Raw genomic sequence first — 22,132 nt, forward strand, 5'->3', positions numbered from 1 at the left:
AGCAAGGGCAAGCAATCACAAGAAGACAAATCGAAATACCCACGAAGCTGCTTTTTACACCCTTGGCACTGCACTTGGAGTACGTGGGCTGAATGTTAGTGAATGTTTAACGCTGCAGTCCCAGCTGAAGAGGGTCTGAAAACAGCTGAATCATTAATCTCTCTGGTGTCTCACGGTTGTCTCGTCCTCTTCTCTCTGCTCAGTGTCTGAACAGCGGATTCTTTAGCAGTGATGGAAACGATGACGATCCTGCAGAGGTAAAATTCTCCATCGCCTTAAAAAGCGCACGGCAGAAAAGAAAAGAGAGACAGAGAAGGAGAGAGAGAGAGAGAGGAGGAGCCTGCTAAGGTATAATCTTCTATCGCTCTTTTCCCTGTTTAAACCCTTACAGAATTTACCACACTGACCATAGTTTCCACCAAAATACCATTGTTACTACAGTAAAACCGGGGCAGCAGTAGTTAAAAAAATGGAAAGCAATTAAAAAACTTTAAATATTGTTTGAAGGACAGGCTGTGTATATTTATGTAATAATAAAACAGTGCTATTTTATAAGCACTTCTCATACATATCATTCAGCTCAAAATTAAAATTAAAACATTCATTTGATATCTTCTTATGTTCTATGCAAGCTTCTTTCCACCAGAGGATAAATCTCTCAAAGTCAGAGATATAAACTCAGAATTGTGAGTTATAAATGCAGAACTGCAAGATATATAGTAAACATAGAATTGCGAGGTATAAATGTAGAATTGTGATATAGATGTGGAATCGTGAGAGATAAACGCAGTATTGCAAGATATACAGAAAACAGAATTGCGAGATATAAACTCATAATTGCAAGATATACTGTAAACACAAACCTGTGAGATATAAACGCAGAATTGCAAAATATACAGTAAATGCAGAATTGTGAGAAATAAATGTAGAATTATGAGATATAAATGCAGAATTGTGGGATATAAACGCAGAACTGCGAGATTTAAACAATTGTGAGATATAAAATAAAAATGCAGAATTGCAAGATATATAGAAAACAGAATTGTGAGATATAAACGTAGAATTGCGATACACAGTAAATGCAGAACTGCGAGATATAAACGCAGAACTATGAGATATAAACACAGAATTGCGAGATATATAATAAAAATTCAGAATTGCAAGATATACAGAAAACAGAATTGCGAGATATGAACATAGAATTGTGAGATAAAGTAAATGCAGAACTGCGAGATATAAACGCAGAATTCCGAAATATACAGTAAATGCAGAATTGCGAGATATAAACACAGAATTGCAAGATATACATGTAGAATAGTGAGATATAACCACAGAGTTGTGAGAAAATGCTAATAATGTGAGATAAAAAGTCAAAATGACCTTTTTCATTTTTTTTATTCTGTCCATGTTCTTTTTAGAATTATTGTTGATATTTTCGAAATTAAAAATGTTTTAAATAAAATATTCGAAACAGTGACAGATAAATTAGAATTTCAGATGCATATTTTCTAAAATATGAACCCTTTGAGCTTGTCTAATTGGCTAAAAGGTTCTGAGTTTTTAGGGCTTTAATGCTGATGTCCTGCAAAATCGATTTTCAGCCGTGAGCTGTTGTAGAATCAAAGGTCAGATAGTGACTCAACTCTTTTGTTAATGCCCCTGACTTAAATGCAACTTTTAGCAAGTTTGTAATAGCCTAAGCCAGTAAGTGGGCGGCTCTCATGGCCTTTGAGCAGTGACCATTGAGCTTCTTCTGTGTGCAATATGGCATTCATGCAGCTTAAATAGCAGAACATGATGCCAAGGTCATGGGTTGCATTCCCAAGGAATGCATGAATGCAGTGTAATTGACTTTGGATTGAAGCACCTACCAAATGCATTAATATAAAAGTAAATGTTCTCAGGCTAAAGAACTGACAGCGAATGCAAAGTCATACAGCGTATCTGTACATTCGTATAATCAAATTCAGCCTGTTATAATTGCTTGCATGGTGCTCCTGTTCTTATTTCAGCAGTTTGTGACAGAATGGGATGGAAATGTCACAGGCAGTCTTTTAGTCTGTCATCTCATCCATTATTAATCGCCGAGTGTGACAGACCTCCGACTTTTCGGCAAAAACAGTCAGTAGGTTTGACACCCCTGACCAAAATCAAATTGAGTCAGCTAGTGGGACAGCGCCTTAACAATGACTGCTATTACTATGGTGATTTGTTGGAAACGATGGTTACTGTGGTGCATTTTTTAAGGGAAATTTTAACATCAACCTCAAACGCATATGTTAACTTTTTTTCTTCAGGATAACCCCCCTGTTCTTTTATCTATGGCTAAACTGATAACATTAACATGATAAAGGAACTAATGCACAGTCAGCTCTCTCTCTCTTTCACTGGCTCGCTTTCTTTCCTCGTTTTTCTCACCAATACAGTCCAGAGCAATGCAAGTGAGTTTTATTCAAGTATGTCTAACTGATGTAATGTGTCCTGCTCACTCTAGATGGCGCTACATGTGTAAGTCTGCAGATGTGGGTGGTTGCGTGTACATTACCATTATAGTCGTGACGATAACCGTTCTGTTCTCCATAGCAGAGTCATTTCCCATGGAGAGCTCATTCTGGACCAGAACCAATTTATCCAGGTCGTTCCAGTAACCGATCTGCAGATGATAGACGATGGGGTGATCAATCCTGTGTGTGCGGGCTTCCGGGTAAAATTACGGTGTGTATTTGTATAAATGGATGCTTGTGTGTGTCTGAATGCATGAAAGTGTGTTGTGTGTCTGACCTTGCGGGGGCCGTTACTCTTTAGCTCAAAAACATCCATGGTGTAGTTGACTCTGCGTCCATAATGATCAAACTGGATATTCCCAGTGAGACCCTGGATTCTCACCTTTACACACACACACACACACACACATACACAAGGAAGTATTAGTAAGACAGAACATGCATCACTTTTGGTAAACGTGGACCAAAGTTAACATTTATAGCTACAACTTATTTTGCTAAGTGGATTAAACCTTTTAGATGAGTTAAAGCATGTCAGATTTGATAGCAAGTTTATGTATCCTTTGCATCTTACATTGCCGAGCCCCCATTTAGTCCCACCCACTCCCATCGGTCGTACAGAGTCCCGCTTACTCTTACCTTTCAGACAATGTTCCGCCCACTCCCAACTTCAGTACAGAGCCCTGCCAATTCTTACCTGTCAAACAGCATCAAATCTACTCCCACCTGTTGGACAGAGTCCTCCCCACTCTTACCGGTCAAACAGCATCCCGCATCCCACCCACTCTCACCTTTTTAGACAGTCCTGCCCACTCCCACTTGTCATACAGAGCCCTGCCCAAACTTACCAGTCAAAAATCATCCTGCCAGTCTCACCTGTCTTTCAATTTTGCCCACACTCACCTTTTAAGTAGTGCTCCAGCCACGTACAGAGTCCCACCCAATCCTACCTGTCGTAGAATCCCACCCTCTCATTTTTCATCCCACCCAGTCTTTTAAAGGGGTCATCGGATGCCCATTTTACACAAGTTGATATGATTCTTTAGGGTCTTAATGAAAATTCTATAACATACTTTGGTTAAAATTTCTCAATGATAGTGTAAAAAACATCTTCTTTACCCTGTCAAAATCAGCTCTGTTTTCAGCATGCTGTTCTAGTTCATGTTGCTTTAAATGCTAATGAGCTCTGCTGACTCCGCCCCTCTCTTCCGTGGAGTACCATAGATATGTGTAGATTCCCTATTCGACCGCTCCAGATACGTTGACACGTCAGCCATCTTGTAATAATCAATGAATATTCAAAGATATACAAGCGTATAACTTGCTGTTGTAGATGCACACAGTCAATGCGGATGGGATGGATGTGTACACACAATTCCAACACATTTATGTTCAAACGACTTGTAAAGTGAATTTTGCATCCGATGAGCCCTTTAAGGTCCTTGCACACTGCCTTCGAAACTTTCGCCCCTCACAAAAAAACAAAACAATTTGGATCAGGTTACATTTTTTGCATTTTTCACACCCATTAGAAGCATTTTGAGAGTTTTTTTTAACAATTCAGAGCCACCGTACAAGCGAACGCCAAAATCCAGAATGGCATCTGACAAGTTGATTCACTTCGTCTCGCAGCACAATGCACTTATAGGTCCTTGCACACTGAGTTCACAGGAACTGGTGATATTCTTTTTAATATGTGGCTCCAGTATCGCTAGCAAAGCATCAAACTGAGCCTTGATAAGGAGGGGGAACTCTCCTTCCTCTCTATCTCAGGACTGGATGGACCCAATATTTCCTCTTTCTTTTTATCTTTTTAGGACAACAAAATCATCACTGCTTGCATTTTGTATTTTTTTGAGAATTTTTAGGATGACAAATATGAAAAAATGCATACAGAATTTTCGGACTCAGTGTGCAAGGACCTTTAGACTCCCACTCTGATCTTTTAGACAGCTTCCCGCCCAGTTTTACATGTCAGTCCCACCCATTCCTACCTGTTGTACAGAGTCCTGCCCATTCCCAAACAGAGCCCATTCCCACCTGTTGTAGAATTCCACCCACTCTCATTTTTCAGACAGCATCCCACCCAGTCTTACCTATCTTGGAGTAGGTAAGACTTGGGCAGGATTCCAAGACAGGACTGCCTATTCCCACCTGTCATACAGAGACCTGCCCATTGCCACTTGTCATTTCAAAGTCCCACCCATTCCCACCTGCATACAGAGTCCCACCAATTCGCACCTGTCATATAGAGTCCTGCCCATTCACACCTGTTTAAGTTAGTTAAGTTGTGACGTATTGTCAAGTATGGTGACCCATACTCGAAATTGTGCTCTGCATTTAACCCATCCAAGTGCACACACACAGCAGTGAGTAGTGAACAAATGCACACACACACACAGTGAATACACACCCAGAGCAGTGGGCAGCCATTGCTCCAGCGCCCGGGGAGCAATTAGGGATTCAGTGCCTTGCTCAGGGGCACCTTATGGCGCTTTTCCACTGCATGGTACGACTCGGCTCGGCACGGTACGGCACGGCTCGGCACGGCTCAGTTCGGCTCGGTTTGCGTTTCCACTGCAGTTTAGTACCGCTTTAGAGTGGGCGGGATTATTCACGTGTCGTTATAGTTGCGCCGCCTCTACTGCCGTGACATCATCATAATCGCGCCAAAAACAAACACACAACAATGGAGCATATCGACTGAATGGTGTTCTTCATTCTCGGCATGTGGATGTTTTTAACAGCAAGACGTCGCCCCATCAAGCTCTCGCTGGATCCGCTCCTCGGCTATCAACGAGAGGAACGTCTGTACTTCCTCAGCAGACCACGAAACAGCCATTTTTTGGTTGATACAAACAAAAGTTGCGACCGATCCTTTGCTGGCTGTGCTGATTTAAATCTAGCGGGTCTGTTGTGTCTCGTGTCGCAAGTTCAGTGACGCAGTAATGACGATTTTCTCCGGCCAATCAGTGATCAGCAGAGTTTACACGTCACGTTTTGGTAACGGTACGGTTCGCTTGGAACCTCGGCCGAGGTGGTACTAAAAAAAGTACCAGGTACCAGGTACCGTGCCAGTGGAAAACCCCCAAAAGTGAGCCGTACTGAACCGTGCCGTGCCGTACCATGCAGTGGAAAAGCGCCATTAGTCATGGTATCGAAGGTGGAGAGAGTGCTGTTCATTCACAATCCCCACCTTCAATTCCTGCCGGCGCGAGAATCGAACTGGCAACCTTCAGGTTACAAGCCCGACTCCTTACCATTAGGCCACGACTACCCCAGAGTTCCACCCATTCCCACCTGCATACAGAGTCCCACCAATTCGCACCTGTCATATAGAGTCCTGCCCATTCACACCTGTTTAAGTTAGTTAAGTTGTGACGTATTGTCAAGTATGGTGACCCATACTCGAAATTGTGCTCTGCATTTAACCCATCCAAGTGCACACACACAGCAGTGAGTAGTGAACAAATGCACACACACACACAGTGAATACACACCCAGAGCAGTGGGCAGCCATTGCTCCAGCGCCCGGGAGCAATTAGGGATTCAGTGCCTTGCTCAGGGGCACCTTATGGCGCTTTTCCACTGCATGGTACGACTCGGCTCGGCACGGCACGGCACGGCACGGCACGGCTCGGCACAGCTCAGTTCGGCTCGGTTTGCGTTTCCACTGCAGTTTAGTACCGCTTTAGAGTGGGCGGATTATTCACGTGTCGTTATAGTTGCGCCGCCTCTACCGCCGTGACATCATCATAATCGCGCCAAAACAAACACACAACAATGGAGCATATCGACTGAATGGTGTTCTTCATTCTCGGCATGTGGATGTTTTAACAGCAAGACGTCGCCCCATCAAGCTCTCGCTGGATCCGCTCCTCGGCTATCAACGAGAGGAACGTCTGTACTTCCTCAGCAGACCACGAAACAGCCATTTTTTGGTTGATACAAACAAAAGTTGCGACCGATCCTTTGCTGGCTGTGCTGATTTAAATCTAGCGGGTCTGTTGTGTCTCGTGTCGCAAGTTCAGTGACGCAGTAATGACGATTTTCTCCGGCCAATCAGTGATCAGCAGAGTTTACACGTCACGTTTTGGTAACGGTACGGTTCGCTTGGAACCTCGGCCGAGGTGGTACTAAAAAAAGTACCAGGTACCAGGTACCGTACCCAGTGGAAAACCCCCCAAAAGTGAGCCGTACTGAACCGTACCGTGCCGTACCATGCAGTGGAAAAGCGCCATTAGTCATGGTATCGAAGGTGGAGAGAGTGCTGTTCATTCACAATCCCCACCTTCAATTCCTGCCGGCGCGAGAATCGAACTGGCAACCTTCAGGTTACAAGCCCGACTCCCTTACCATTAGGCCACGACTACCCCAGAGTTCCACCCATTCCCACCTGCCATACAGAGTCCCGCCCATTCCCACCTGCCATATAGAGTTCCGCCAATTTGCACCTGTTATTCAGTCCCGCCCATTCGCTACTGCTGTACAGAGTCACACCCATTCCCACTTGTCATTTCAAAGTCCCACCCATTCCCACCTGCCATACAGAGTCCCGCCCATTCGCACCTGCCATACAGAGTCCCGCCCATTCGCACCTGTCATACAGAGACCCGCCCATTCCCACTTGTCATACAAAGTCCCACCCATTCCCACCTGCCATACAGAGTCCCGCCCATTCCCACTTGTCATACAGAGTCCCGCCCATTCCCACCTGCTGTACAGAGTCCCACCCATTCCCACCTGTTGTGGAATCACACCCACTCTCATTTTTCGGATAACATCCCATCCAACCTTGCCTGTCTTGGAGTCCCGCCCACTCCCACCTGTTGTACAGAGTCCCGCCCACTCTCACCTGTCTCACAGCGTCCAATCAATTCTCACCTGTCTTTCACAATCCCACCCGCTCTCACCTGTTTCAGAGTTCGTTCCATGTCGATGCCCTGATTCCAAGGAGCAGCCGGGTTGGCCAGACAGTCTCCAGCGTTGCCTCTGCGAGAGATGTCGATCTTCTGTCTGCGCAGATTCCGAAACGCCTCCGCCATCACTAGCACACCATCGTACGTCAATGAAGATGTGTACTGAGGAGGTAAAAGGAATATTATGTCTTTACTTCATTCACACTACATTACCCATGCTTCCTGTTTACAATCACATATCAAGTATAATGCAGAGCCGTCCTAGTGCCTAAAGTAGATGTAAATGCAGCAGAGAGGGCATTTTAGGTGAGCGCATTGATTATTGCCTTCGCCTGCTCGCTTGTAAGGCTGCGTGCGTTATGCAATGTGACATAAAACTGCAATGTAGCACCGCCGCTACTTGTTACTGGAAAAGCTATTTAGCTGTAAAGCAGTACAGATTGTTGCTACAGAGCAGTAAAGATCCAGAGAGATTGCTGGGGAAAACAGTGCATCGTTTTTCTCTTTATGAGGTGCCACTAGCGGTAAGAAAAAAACGCTCAACAATCAAAATGGATTTTCATCTGTTGTTATTTCCATAAACAAATACAAAAGCATGGCTATTTGCATGAGTAAATCGTCCCAATAAGACAGAACTAGTCTCAGTGGCTGGGTCTGCACTGACACCGGTCGTTATGAATGAACTTGATCAGCGGAAATCAAGATTTATGGTTCTAGCAGAGGCATAATAACATCCAATTAACATTGAGGGAAAGACAGGAACAAACAACAATCATTAAAGGGGGAGTCAGCGAGCGAGATGCAGAAAATCAAGAGCGAGCAAGAGATGGAGATAGTGAGGGCTCTTGCCTGTAAAGTGTGCTCTAATGAAACCGTAAAGATTGGTCTGATGTTCCTCTGGTAATTTATAGCAAGGGCTGCAGGATGGAAGTGCTAATCAATGGGAGTAGAGAAGGAGCTCCATGTTATCAACAGGGGGAAAGCAAGGTTTTTGAGCTGAGGACAGCACAATGAGGTGAGGTTATGCAGCACAAAATTGTCTTAATGAGTATATTTGTCTTGTTTTCTAGTTATGGAGAACTGTAATACTTTTTGTGTGGTACTGTGCGAGCAGTTCACTTGTATTTGCGACTAAGAATAGATGTGTGCAAACTGTAAAATTTATTTAGGAGCATGTGGGTCCTAGCATTCCTGTGGGTCCTTCAAGTATAAAAAATTAAGTTTTATGAAAGTTAAGGTCTAAAAAGTCTTGAATTAAAAAATCTTAAACATATCTTAAATATTACAACAAACATCTTAATAATCATATTAATAGATCTTAAATTTGGGAATGAAAAACAGGAATTGATCATTATACTTTTTAATATATGTGTAAATATATTAATATATTTTACTTACATATATTTATATATATATATATATTTAGTACTTTGTATTTTTTAGTATTTAATATATAATATTTACTAAAATTTAAGAGAGAAAATTACGCATTATGGTGAATGAATACATAATGAATAATTTACTGCCAGTGTGTAAATAATATTCAATTATGCAATCTAGAAAAGTTAACTGTAATTTGATTATGAGCCCTTTGAAATGTAATCTAATCTAATTATAAGTACAGTATACATTTTGGAATCTGATTACATAATCCAGTAAAGTTATAACCTGTGTGTATGTGTATATACACACAAGTATATATATATATATATATATATATATATACTGTATATATACTTGATTATATTTTATATACTTTATTTTATTATTTTTATATATTTTACTGTAAATGGTGTCAACTTTGTGTATGTATATATATATATATATATATATATATATATATAAAGATGTGTGTGTGTGTGTGTACACATATTTATATATATATTAGTGCTGTCAAACAATTAATCACGATTAATTACATTCAAAATAAAAGTTTTTGTTTGCATAATATATGTGTGTGTCCGGTGTATATTTATTATGAATATATAAATACACACACATACAGTATATATTTTGAAAATATTTACATGTATTTACATGTCTATATTTATATTCATATAGTTTATATTATAAATAAATATGATTACATTACATGATTATTTAATACAGTTTGAAGCTGAAATAAAATAATTTTTTTTTAAATTCTGTATTTTAATAAATTATTAATGTTTTGCTTTCATTATAAAAATTGGAAAAACATTATTTGATAGATTTTAGTTACGCCCCTAAATGTTAATTTGTCTCTTGGAAAACTAGAATGGTTTCCCAGTCTTCAAAACACAAATTAAAACATGTATTTACTTGTATTTAGACTTTATTACACACGTTCCCCAACAGACGGGCTAAACGTGGCTCCGGCTGCAGTCTGTCATGGTTTAATTGACTCAAATATTGCCTGGGCAGCTGCTCGTTGAATCTCATTGGCTAAAGCTTGACGAAGAATGCGTCCTGTCACAGTTTGATTGGCTAAACATCTGTGCCTGGAATTCTGCCACATGCGTCCGACAGGATTATCAGGGTTCCAACCTGATTTAAACCAACCTGCCATTTGCTGGGCGATTTCGAAACACGCTGTTTGAGTAGATAAGGAATTATTCTGCTAATGGGTTCAATGGCGTTTAGCACAGATCTCTGAACACGTTTGCACTAATTCCTTTAGTGAATTGGGTGCTGAAACAATGCAGAAAAATAAAGTGTGCACAAAAGTGTTTGCTATTCTGGTTTATTGGTGTTTGCATTTGCGTTTAATTATGTTGTAAATGTATTTGCTTACCCTGGGTGGGCTCTCGGATCCTGGATACTCCCTCTGGTCTAGCTTGTTCCAGCGCTGCATTAGTTTGATCACCATCGGTTTGCTGAAATCCACCAACTGGAAACCAGTTACGTTTGCCCCGCCGTGCATAAACCTCTCAAGAGAAATGTCCTTAAATCCCTGCCGAGAGAAAGACAGAGCAAATCAGAGTCAGAGCGAATGCAGCTGATTCATTCAAAAGATAAAGAGGTGGAAAAAGGGAGATTGATGGAACGAATGTGAGACGGAGTGAGTTATAACATTTCTTAATATCCCAGATGCTGACGCTAACAAATGTCAACGCAGAATACGTTATGAAGGCCCTGCACAAAATAAGCAACGATAAATCACACATAACAAAGTTCAGGTTCAGCAGTCCATCATAGTCAGAGTACCCAAAACTGAACAAGACTGCAAATTCCTTCAGACTAACTAGCAGTTCAGATGAATTTATCATCCAGATTGAGTTTTACAGTTTCTGAGAGGTGCAAAACTCATCATTGTGTTGCTAGGGTGTTTTGGGTGGTTGCTACGTGATTCACACAAATTAATTAGAGAAAGATAAATCCAGATACATTAAAAAAAGATGTGAGAGGTGCAGTGTTGCCAGGGCATTGATTTATGGTTGCTAAGATGATCTGAGTGATGTTTAGTTTGTTGCTATGTGGTTGCTAGGGTGTTTGAGGCGGTTGCTAGATGATTCACTCAGATTAATTAGAGAACAATACATACAAATACATAAAAATTATATTAAATGAAATAATTCATTAAATTATGTTAAAATAAATTAATATACTTTTTTTTTTTTAAATTGGAGAATTGGACTTACAATATAAAATATAAAAAGGTTTTATATTAAATGCAATAAAATGTATTACATTATATTAAATAATTATTTTAAATGAATTAAAATTCTATATTAAAATTAATAAGAGAGGTACTTACAAATACATCAAAATTATATTAAGTTGATTAAAATACATTACATTGGATTAAAATTATATGAAATTAATTATAATTTTTATAATTAATAATAAACTATTAAATATATAATTAATTATATAATTAATAAATAAAAATAATAATAATTAAAAATGATTAAAAATAATTTGAAAAAGATACAAACACATTAAAAATTATTACTGTAATTATTTCTAATATTAAATAATAATTATTGTAATTGAATCATATGAAATGAGATTTTTGTAACTAGATTTTAAATTTACCTGCTGCTTATAAAACTCATTGCCACAAAGGGTGTTGTGGGTAATTGACAGGGTTGCTAAGGTGTTGCTATGGTCTTCTGGGTGGTTGTTAGGTGGTTTCTTAATAAACAAACTAAAAACGTCCTGCATCCTCAAGTCTCTGTTTACATTCTGTAGGATTTTACATGTGCATTATCATCCAACAGCTGAAAATGGTGTGTTTGATCACTTAGTAAAGCACTAGTGCACTTCATTTGAGGAATCATTGTGCCAAAATGTAATACTGCGTTCTGGTTTTGTTCAGGAAAGCGAAGCTCCGTTTCACAGAGAATTACAGCCAGAGGACACGCTGTCCTCTACATTTGTTCATATCCTCCAGCGCGCCATCACTGGATAAACTGCGCCAGCACTCACCAGGTTAGCGATGATGTAGTGGTATCCTTTCACATGTTTGCCCACGCTGACAATCTGAGAGAGAGAGAGAAATACGGGGAATGAGTAAAGTGTAAATAGCACAAAGACTATTTTATTACACGCTTCAGTAATTCAGCCAACAGATGTATTATCTATACTTGGAAAAGTGTATATAAGTAAGTATTTTTACAGAGTTTAGGTTCCAAGACATTGTGTGCATTTCAGAATTGCTTTCCAGTGAATTAGAATTTTGATTACTGTGGCAAATAGGATGCAGAATTGCAGTTTAATTTTGAATGGAAGTAGAAGGTGAATTGATTTTTAACAATAACTTACAAACCTTTAAAGACAGACCTACTGTGAGGTTGTTAATTGATGGTATATGCTTTTATTGAAGCCATCAGCCTGGCCTTATGTTTGTAAATAATTGTGTTCAACAGCGGAATTCTTGGTAAGAAACTACATTACCCATAATTCTGCAAACTCTCCACCAATTAGAATCGAAGCAAGTAAATCATGTCAAAAGAACCCTTTTGTCATGCCTGAAGTGGACCTTTTCACTGGAGGAAGCAATATTATGGATTATGGACTAGCCAGAAGCAATGGTTTGAATTGAAAAATTAAAAAAGTTAAAAATGTAGCATTGCATCGGTGTCTCAGCAATGGATGCTCTGCAGTGAATGGGTGCCGTCAGAATGAGAGTCCAAACATCACAATAATCCACACCACTCCAGTCCATCAGTTAACATCTGGAGAAGACAAAAGCTGAAACAAATCCATCATTAAGACGTTTTATCTTCAAACCATTGCTTCTAGTCAAAATATCCTTAATCCATAATAACGCTTCCTCCAGTGAAAAAGCCCATCTCCTGTTGTCTCTCACATCAAAATCCACTCACATATTTGTTTAGAACTGTTTTGTTTTGGCTTGTAAACGCTGCTTGATCTGTGCAGATTTCTCTCCTGATTCAGACCAGACCACTTTTTCATTGGAGGAAGTGTTATTATGGTATTATGGACTTGGTTTGAAGTAAAATAACATCTTAATGCTGGATTTGTTTCAGCTTTTGTCTTCTCCAGATGTTAACTGATGGACTGGAGTGGTGTGGATTATTGTGATGTTTTTATCAGCTGTTTGGACTCTCATTCTGACGGCACCCATTCACTGCAGAGCATCCATTACTGAGACACTGATGCAATGCTACATTTCTCCAAATCTCCAAACTCATCTACGTCTCGGCTGGCCTGAGGGTGAGGATATATTCAGAAAAATTCTCATTTTTGGGGGAACTCATCCTTTCAGGAAATTGTCTTTTTCAAATGTGTTTTTAAATCAAAATTTAATAATGCGAGATATCTTTTGCTGGATGTTAGATTTGTCTAGTGTGTAAGTGGTATCGGTGTAAGATCAGCAGACGCTGATGCCAGATCCACATCTGCTCGAGGAACATGCTGGCAGGACTGGCAGGGCATGTAGAGAGAACAATCTGTTGATTTTGTACCTGACTATGTCCAACTGCGAGACGGTGTGTGTGTGTGTGTGTGTGTGTGTGTGTGTGGTTGTATTTGCCAAGTCTGCTGTCAGGCTGATAGATGGGCACCTCAGAGGTCTGCCTGAGGAACAGACGGAGCATGCAACAATCAAACACGGCCCGCAATCGCAGAGTTCATAGATCAGACGTACAGAGAGCTGAGCTGTGACTCCTTCTGCTGCTCGTGTTGAACATCATTACCACTCGAGAAACATGGAGCTGCTACACATTAGGCACGTTAATGTATACTAGCATTCAAAAAAATTGGGATGAGTGACTTTTTTTTTTAAAGTTTTTGAAAGAAGTCTTAACCTCTTAACTGTCACCGTCCACCCTGTGGGACGCCTACGTTTACTTCACTATTTTACAATTAAATCCTAATATAATCATGACAAACTATATATCGTTGGAAAGGTCTAGGACTCCTAAATAGGTATTTTACCACTTTTTTTGTTAAAAAATTATGTAGGAAAAGTAATAGATTAATATATGACAAGAGTGGCCCTAAAAAATGTATATCATAACAGGAGTTCTGACCTTTGTCACAGAAAGTCTTCTTAGTTGCCTTTTCTCTATCACGCTTTAGAAATCATAAGAAATTATATATCAGTTGAAAACTTAAAATCTCAAAATTCATCCTTTGAAACCCATTTTAAAATCAGACATTGCATTACCATGGAAATGGTACATCAAAATCACATTGGAAAATGTTTTCATTCATGAATTATAAAAAATGAAGTTTGGATAGTGCACTATAATGTCTGTGTTCAAAACTGTGAGTGACAGTTAAGGGTTAAACATATAGTAAAAAGTAATATTGAGAAATTATTATGATTTTTATTAAAATTTAAAATAAATGTTTTCTATTGCAGTTCATTTTGTAATTAGTAAAATGTCATTTATTTCTGATTGCAAAGCTGATTTTAAAATGAATGAAAATAAAAATATATTAAATGAATTATATTTAATTAATTATTTGTCAATAGACAAGAAATCATTAAAATATTAAATTAATTATATTATATTAAAATAAATTATATATATTTTTAATAAATCAATGTATACATTTATAAATTGTAATATTAAGAATTATTAGATTTTTATGCTTTTAAAAGAAGTCTCTTCTGCTCACCAAATCTTCATTTATGTGATCAAAAACAGTAAAAACAGTAATATTGTAGCTGTTTTTAATATGAAAAGAATTTATTAACAATTATATTAAATTAATTACATTTTTAAATGAATAAAATGAATTTGAACTTATATAAAATTATTTTAAATGAATTACATTTTTAAATGAATAAAAAATCATAATAAATTATATATTCTAAAAAAAATCAATAAATGTATGTATTTATAAATTTATATTAATTCATGAATTTTAATATTAAAATAATTATTACTGTAATTATTTTATATTAAATATTTATTCTAATTTAATAATAAATGTTCACATGTTCTGAAGAAAATTTAACTTGTGCTTGTAAAACTTGCCAAAAAGACCATAAAAAGGGCTAAAAACAGTTGTGCTGCTCAATATTTTTGTGGAAATTGTGATGCATTTTATTTTTCAAGATTCTTTGATGAATAGAAAGTTTAAAAGAACAGCATTTATTTGAAACAGAAATCTTTTGTAACATTATAAATGTCTTTACTGTCACTTTTGATCAATTTAATGCATCCTTGGTGAATAAAAGCATTAATTTATTTCAAAAACGATTTAATTTTTATGGTATTCTTTCATTAATGCTGACATCGGTAATCAAATGGCACTAAACTGAATGTTTAATGAAGTTGCTCAGTAAGGTTCTTGTCATGACAAGGTATTTGACCTGACTGACCTGAAGTATAAGGTGCAGTATGAGAAATGCTGCTGTGCTGTAGATACGGTGCTTGTTCTGTCTGTCTGTGTGTGAGATGTTCATTGGGCTCAGGTCACTGTGATGTGTCTGTTTCAGGATGTTTGGCAGCAGTTTTGTAAGCACCTGTTCTCGTCTCTGTCTCTCTGTACATCATGTTATTCTGAGTTTCGGTGTACATGACAGACAGAGCCTGCTCATATTCTGTGAGGAACAGCGAGTCACAGAGAAAATAACAAATCACAGGCCGGGAGGAAAACACTGATCGCTGTGATTTGTGTTTCTATGCTTTTCCTTTAAAGGTGCTATAAGCGATTTTGTATTTTTGGAATTTTTGGAACACGCAATCAATGTGGCTGCTACCTAACAGATATTACTGGAATGGGTTTTGTGAGGCTGGCGCTGTGACAGTCGTGGGCTCTGCAAACCGCAAAAAATTAGTTAGGGAGGCGGGCCTGTGCTTTTTTAGCCAATCAGAAATACTCTCTGCTTGTCAATCAGTGTGCACATTCAGGATCATTGTGCATTGTGTCAGTCGATGTTTTGGAGAAGTTAGGTGTGAACAGCTCAAATCATATATATGCATGCATATATGTGTGTGTGTACAGTATGTGTGTATGATTATGTTATATATATATATATATATATATATCAAAACATTAAAAAATTATTTCAAAGGCAGCTGGCAAAACTTACAGAACTTACAGAAGAAGCACTTATAGTAATATATAGTTTTATACTTAAATATATTTTTAAAAAGATCTAAACATCAAAATTCAGTAAACAGTTGTTGACAAAAAAAAAAAGATCTAAACATCTAAACATTTAAAAAAAAAAAAAATTGTATTTTCTATTAATGAATAAACACTTTTAAATGTAAAAGTTATTGTAGAATATACTGTTTTATAATTTAAAAATATTATTTAAATAAAAATATATATTTTAAATATTTAGATAAATAAACATTAAAATTTTAGACTTTTTAAAGTCAGTTAGCAAAATGGCTCAAAGAGATTACTAGATACAGTTTTATCATTTTTAAATATATTTTAAAATTATTATAATTTTCTTTTACAAATTTAAAAATAAATCATATTTTTAAATAGCTAAATATTTAAATATATATTTACATTTTTAATATTTAAAATATTTGAATAATATAAAATTTTAAATATTTATTTAAAAATGTAAATATTAAAATATTTTTACGCATTGTAGAATTTGAAATATTGATATATTAATTTCAGAGACAGTTAGCAAAACTGCTCAAAAGCAGTACTATATATAGTTTCATAATTACATTTTTTTTTTTTTTTTTACAAAATAAATTAATACTTTCTTTTAATAAATATTTAACGTCAGTTAGCAAAATGGCTCAAAACACTTACAGCGATATATTTAGTTTTATATGTTTTCATTTTATTTTTAAACATTGTAAAATTAAAAATGCATTTTTAAAATTGTAGAATAATTTCAAAGTCAACATGAAATGGAATTCGCGTTTTATTCCCTAATGTATTTCTGTGTGTCTTTATAACAGGAGGTTGGAGGAGTTAAAAAGTGATTTATTACATTTTGGTGAAAGATTACGAATTTTTATATGCCTGGAATAACATGCACTGATGAATCGTTCATAATAATATTGTGTATTAAGGAAGTAAATGGGATTGTTTTTATTACATGTTGACTTGCTTTGTGATGCATTGGACGTCATCCTCACCTGTTCCAGAATGTTCTGCAGTCGTTCTGCCTCGAGGTCGATGACGAACTTCTTCTCCTGTCTCCGGTCCAGGTCTTCCAGCAGTCTTCTGTAACTGGCGTCGTTGAAGTTCTCAACACAGATGGCACTGACCTGCCAACCGTTCTGACCCGCCTTCTCCATGATGGCCTGCAGGATGGCGTATCCTAGCAACAACAACACCAAAACACTCTAATGCGACTGTATATCATCACCTAAACATGCAGATAGTATAGCTTTGTATGTTCATAAATCTCAGTTATATCAGCGGTGAGATTGAACAGAGACAATAGAGACAAACTGAGAAATTTAAACTTTTAGATTGCAATATCTGCAAACAAAAGTCAGAGATCCCAAACTCAAACATTTCTCATCAAATTCTTCCAAGTGCAAATAATAGCTCTGTACTCAACAATTATCTCATTTTAGACTATTTCTATAAACAATGTTATGTTATTATAATTGTATTAAATTATGCAATTTCATGCAACTACTAAAAAGTAAGATGCAACTTAAATCTAATGACATCTCTTTACTCTTACTGTATGTCAACATTTGTCTATATTGTCTATTTTATAAAAAATGGGAGACAAAGATGAGAAATAACTGAGAACTCCATTATGTCTGCCAAAATCTAAAAAAGAAACTATGCAATTTTATGCAAATAATAAAAAGTGTAAAAAAGATGCGACACAAATCAGATAATAGCTCTATACTTTTACTGTATGTCAACTTTTGTCCCATTTGTATCTTTATTGTATTAAAAAATGGGATACAAAGTTGAAACTTACAAGAGAAATAACTGAGAATCCCATTCAGGGTTATTATCTAATTGTTAACTACAACAATAAAAAACATTTTTGTTTCTTAAAATAAAATAAATCTCTAATCGATATAATATAATATAATATAATAAACCTTAATTTCAACTAGTTGCCAAGGCATTGTCATTTATTTTGTTGATGTAAAATATCTAAAACTGAAATAAAATTTAAAAAAATAATTAAAAAGTATAGACATTTTTTAAATGAATAAATCAAAAAATGACAAAAACACACAAAAATACTAAAATTAAAATTAAAACAGAAATCTAAAAATAAAGATTAATTTGAAATATTGATTAAAAACTAAGAGGATCTCAATAATACTCCAAAATGTCTGACAAAGTATGAAAAAATAAACTTTTTATAAATTAAATAAGTTTAAGTTTATGTTTATAAAAAACTATATAAATATAAAAAAAACTAATAAAAATGACAAAAGCACACAACAAAATTACTTCAACTTGAACTAAAATTAAAATGAAAACACAAAAAAAAAACTAATTCAAAATATTAATAAAAACTATAATAGTACCTATTATACTAATATACTAATGATACTTAAATAACACTGACTCCATTATCAAAGAATGAAAAAAGAAACTTTAATGTAATTGTATGTGAATACTAAAAAGTAAGAAGCAGCGTAATTCAGCCACATTCACCTTTCCAGACTCTATGTGCGTGTGTGTGTGCGTGTGTGTGTGTATTTCTACAGGTGTGTGCTCGGCTCCGTCTCCTGTCCAAGCGTCCCGTGTGTATTCTGCATCAGTGTGCCAGTTATGTCGGCCAAGAGCAACAGATGTCCTTTAAATTGGCCCTTAGTCGCACCGCAGGACTTTGGACATCAGGACAAATGCAGCATCCAGCGCCCCTGTGTGTGTGTGTGTGTGTGTGTGTGTGTGTGTGTGTGTGTGTGTGTGAGAGAGAGAGAGAGCAGGTTCAGAACAACTGATATGACACAAACCACAACGCACAGACAAACCACAGATGACCGTGAGCTCACACACACACACACACACAATAATGAAATGGCACCAGCTGTCCTGTGAGTAAACACAGACTGGCAGCAGAGAGCTGGAGAATCCTCTGTACACAAACCCCAGTCTGTGTGGACAGAACGGACGGACGGACGCACGCTTGCCTCTCACTCCGCGTGTAAACACACACTCGACCTGCTGCTATTTAAACACACTGTGTGAATATATAGGTATGTGATGTGCTACAAACTGCTAAGGTACAACCGAAGCACGCTGCATAAGATGTCTTCAAAAGGCAAGGGTTTGGAGAAATTCGGTGTCAGTTTGCAAAATGACTCAAAATATGTATTATAATTAATTTTTTAAATATGTAAATATTTTAAAATATTAAAAATACTTAATATTTCATTTTTAAAACATTTAAAAAATATTGTAGAATATCAGCTAGCAAAATCACTCAAATAATTTAGTGCTATTTGTAGTTTTATAATTTTGTGAACTGTAAATATTTTAAAACATTTAAATAATGTAAAATAGTTTAACATTTTTTAAAACATTGTACCATTTTGAATACACTGAATAATTTCAAAGTCAACATGAATATGCAATTTTATTCCATAATGTGACATATTTCTGTGGGAAAAAAAATTCTGTAAAAGAATAAAAAATATAGGACAGCATTTTATTTTATCGATTCTTTTTAATGAACACTTTTCCTATTCAAATGTTAAGTTTTTATGTTTTTTCATTTTTAATTTTTTATTTAAAAGTCTGTATTTATCAGTAGAGTGGAAGAATTAAAAACTAAGTTTTGGCACCTTAAATTTCATACAGTAATGCATGCTGTCTCACAAACTATTTTTATTATTATTAAAAGTCAAATTACTCCCGTTTCATATAGGCTACTACATGAGCTATTTCATTTATTTATTTATTTAACAAATTGATAATAACTGTTTCGCTCACTATAATCCTGCATGTGGGTGGCATGCTACAGTTAAAATGTTTAGCATTTCGTACTGCATACTGTCTCATACTTTTTTTAATAGTAAGCCATATGTAGCACGCAGTATATTAGTATTTCACTCAGTGTAAGTCAGCGATCATAGCAGTAGCGAGACTGTGGCTAAAGTGTCAAAGCGCTAAGCTAACGTTGGAATCGATGGCTTAGTCCGCTTCAGACCGCCAGATGGTCCGTTTCTCGGCTGAAGTGAGCGTGCCAGCAGAAGTGGAGATGTTAGCTCAACTGTGCTGTTAACATTAGTGAGCCGAGCGGATTCCAGCACTAAATACAGCTAGTAGCCAAGTGATTCACAGTGAAGAACGGAGCGACTATCCCGAGGCGACTGAAGGGGGGGAAATGTCTAGGTCTATTTAAAAAAGTCACTTTAAAAAAAAAAAAGAGTTGCACTTTTCAATGACCAACATTAAGAAAGATGCACCACCCCGTATTAATTAGCAGCTCAATTTGATAATTCTGTGCGGTTAAACAAGTTGGTTGATATTACGAGAACTTGAAATACAAAAAAAACTGATGACTGGACATTTTGGCTTTAAATGTGTGTTTGTTTCTGAATTAATCGCCTTTGAACGAATCATTGATTGAAATATCCATTCATAAATACAGTCACTATAGCTTCCTTCTTGAATAAATCATCCATTTGAACCAATTAAATTTAATTAACTATTCAGAAATGAAGAGTTTATTTGCAAAAACAGATAATTATTTTATTTTTTTTCAAAAAGCATTTCAAAATTTTTGTCAAAATTTTTATTAGGCCTATGTTATCATGTTTTTATTGTGTTTTATTGTGTTAGTTAGCTGTATTTTTAGTTACTTTTTTTCCTAATCAAAATAACCCAACTGCATTTTGATTGAGATTAATAGGAATGCATTGAAAATTGTTGAGTTTTTGCGAATGAACTCTTCAAATCCTGTCACTCCCTTTGTTCTTGAATGAATCACCCGTTTGAATGAATCAATGATTCAATGATCCATTAATAAATACAGTTAGTCGCTTCATTCTTGAATGAATCAGTTGAATAAATGACTCAATGACTGATAATGCTGCCAAATACTGGCAGTTTTAGTTTCATATCTAAACTATCATTTCATATAAAATAATTTCAATATTCAAAATATTATTTTAAAAACATTAATCTGAATGGCTACAATGACTTACTCATTTAAGGTATAATTTCTTATTTTAAAAAAATTCAATATTCATATTATTTTTAAAACATTTATCTGAATGAATCAACAGGGTCCAGTTAGAATGAATTGGTTGAATAAATGACTTCAATGACTTAAAGTATCATTTAATTTTTCAAAAAATATATATTTCAATACGCAAAATATTAATTTGAAAACAATCTCATAGCATTGTTTATGCAGCTGTAATTGCAGGCTTCTTTTGCAATTCAAAAATGGATTTTGCTGATACTGATTTAATGTTATTTGGTAACAGAATATATTGTTTTATTAACTTAATTTATTGATATGAATTTGACAAAATTTGATGCATAAATCAAATAAAGTTAGATAAAATGATCTTATGTAGGTAAAACACCTCTGGAAATCAGTTTAAGGTGGCAAACATGACGCTTAATGAAAACATTCATTTCTGTAACTGCAAAATATTGTCTAATTAATTGACAAAATCAGAAAATATTTAGATTTTTTTGTTTTGTTTTTGTCTGTTTATTTCTTTTCTGTTTTCTGTAGAAATGTCCAAAGTGTATTTTTTAACAAGCTTTTCGTTGTCAGTCAAACCACAAGCCTAACTGTGACTGGTTGCTTTACATGTCAGTAAAGTGTCTTCCTGTCCAAATGGGCGTTTTTAGGCAAAAGTCAGCTGCACTATGGGTAAAATTAGTTAAAGAATTTGTGTTCGTTTGTGAATAGATTTCTTTTTTCCACAGTCATACTGACTCCATATCATCGCTGGCAGTGATGCTAACATCTCCAGACAAGCCGGACGTTCCCCTGCGATCATGTGTGAGTGAGCGATCGCAGACGTTTTATCCGCAATGCAGATCCGCTGATGGAGGTGTGAGGTCAAGCCGAGTGTCTGTGAGTCCGATAAACTTCCTCAGCGCTCGGGGAATCAACTAAAACACGAGGACAAAGGCAAAATCGACATGCTGCATCGTCCTTGGAATCAATGCCAGCTGAGGATGAAGCGGCTCAAGAGACAAGATCAGAATAGTGCTTATGATTCACAAAATTAATTATTAATGAAAGAATTCATTTTGTGAATCAAATAGTAAATAACAGGCACTAGTTAACTAGTTGTTTGTTGGACAGCTAGTTATTGAATATCCTGAATATTAATATTTTGAATTGAATTTATTTGATATTATTTTATT

General features: G+C 36.2%; 1 protein-coding gene and 1 long non-coding RNA gene across 13 annotated transcripts in view; one reads left to right on the forward strand and one right to left on the reverse strand.

The window, feature by feature from the left end:
• Positions 1-22,132, reverse strand: part of gria4a (glutamate receptor, ionotropic, AMPA 4a) — an 88,324-nt gene that overhangs the window by 41,220 nt on the left and 24,972 nt on the right. For 9 of the 10 annotated variants that reach the window (XR_009274385.1, XM_058799779.1, XM_058799778.1 and 6 more), the window contains 6 exons: positions 16,945-17,129; positions 11,834-11,887; positions 10,197-10,355; positions 7,418-7,585; positions 2,782-2,886; positions 2,546-2,653 (listed from right to left, as the gene is read on the reverse strand). Coding sequence is in view for 9 of the 10 variants with exons in the window: in XM_058799779.1 (XP_058655762.1) it covers positions 2,546-2,653; positions 2,782-2,886; positions 7,418-7,585; positions 10,197-10,355; positions 11,834-11,887; positions 16,945-17,129 (779 nt within the window). In the remaining variant the exon portion in view is untranslated. Of the gene's footprint in view, positions 1-53; positions 275-2,545; positions 2,654-2,781; positions 2,887-7,417; positions 7,586-10,196; positions 10,356-11,833; positions 11,888-16,944; positions 17,130-22,132 lie in introns of those variants that run through there. The other variant, XM_058799784.1, reaches the window with a different exon arrangement.
• On the forward strand, positions 213-22,131 carry LOC131554403 (uncharacterized). 3 transcript variants are annotated; one of them, XR_009274386.1, is made up of 7 exons: positions 213-348; positions 2,584-2,715; positions 7,427-7,593; positions 8,335-8,438; positions 11,724-11,836; positions 12,898-13,084; positions 17,017-22,131. It is a non-coding gene; the product is annotated as an uncharacterized LOC131554403 (long non-coding RNA). The 3 variants fall into 3 exon arrangements; XR_009274388.1 differs by having other exon boundaries at positions 301-348; positions 2,587-2,715; XR_009274387.1 differs by lacking the exon at positions 8,335-8,438.

The sequence above is a fragment of the Onychostoma macrolepis genome, chromosome 15, assembly GCF_012432095.1.
Source record: "Onychostoma macrolepis isolate SWU-2019 chromosome 15, ASM1243209v1, whole genome shotgun sequence".
In the NCBI taxonomy this organism is placed as follows: Eukaryota; Metazoa; Chordata; class Actinopteri; order Cypriniformes; family Cyprinidae; genus Onychostoma; species Onychostoma macrolepis.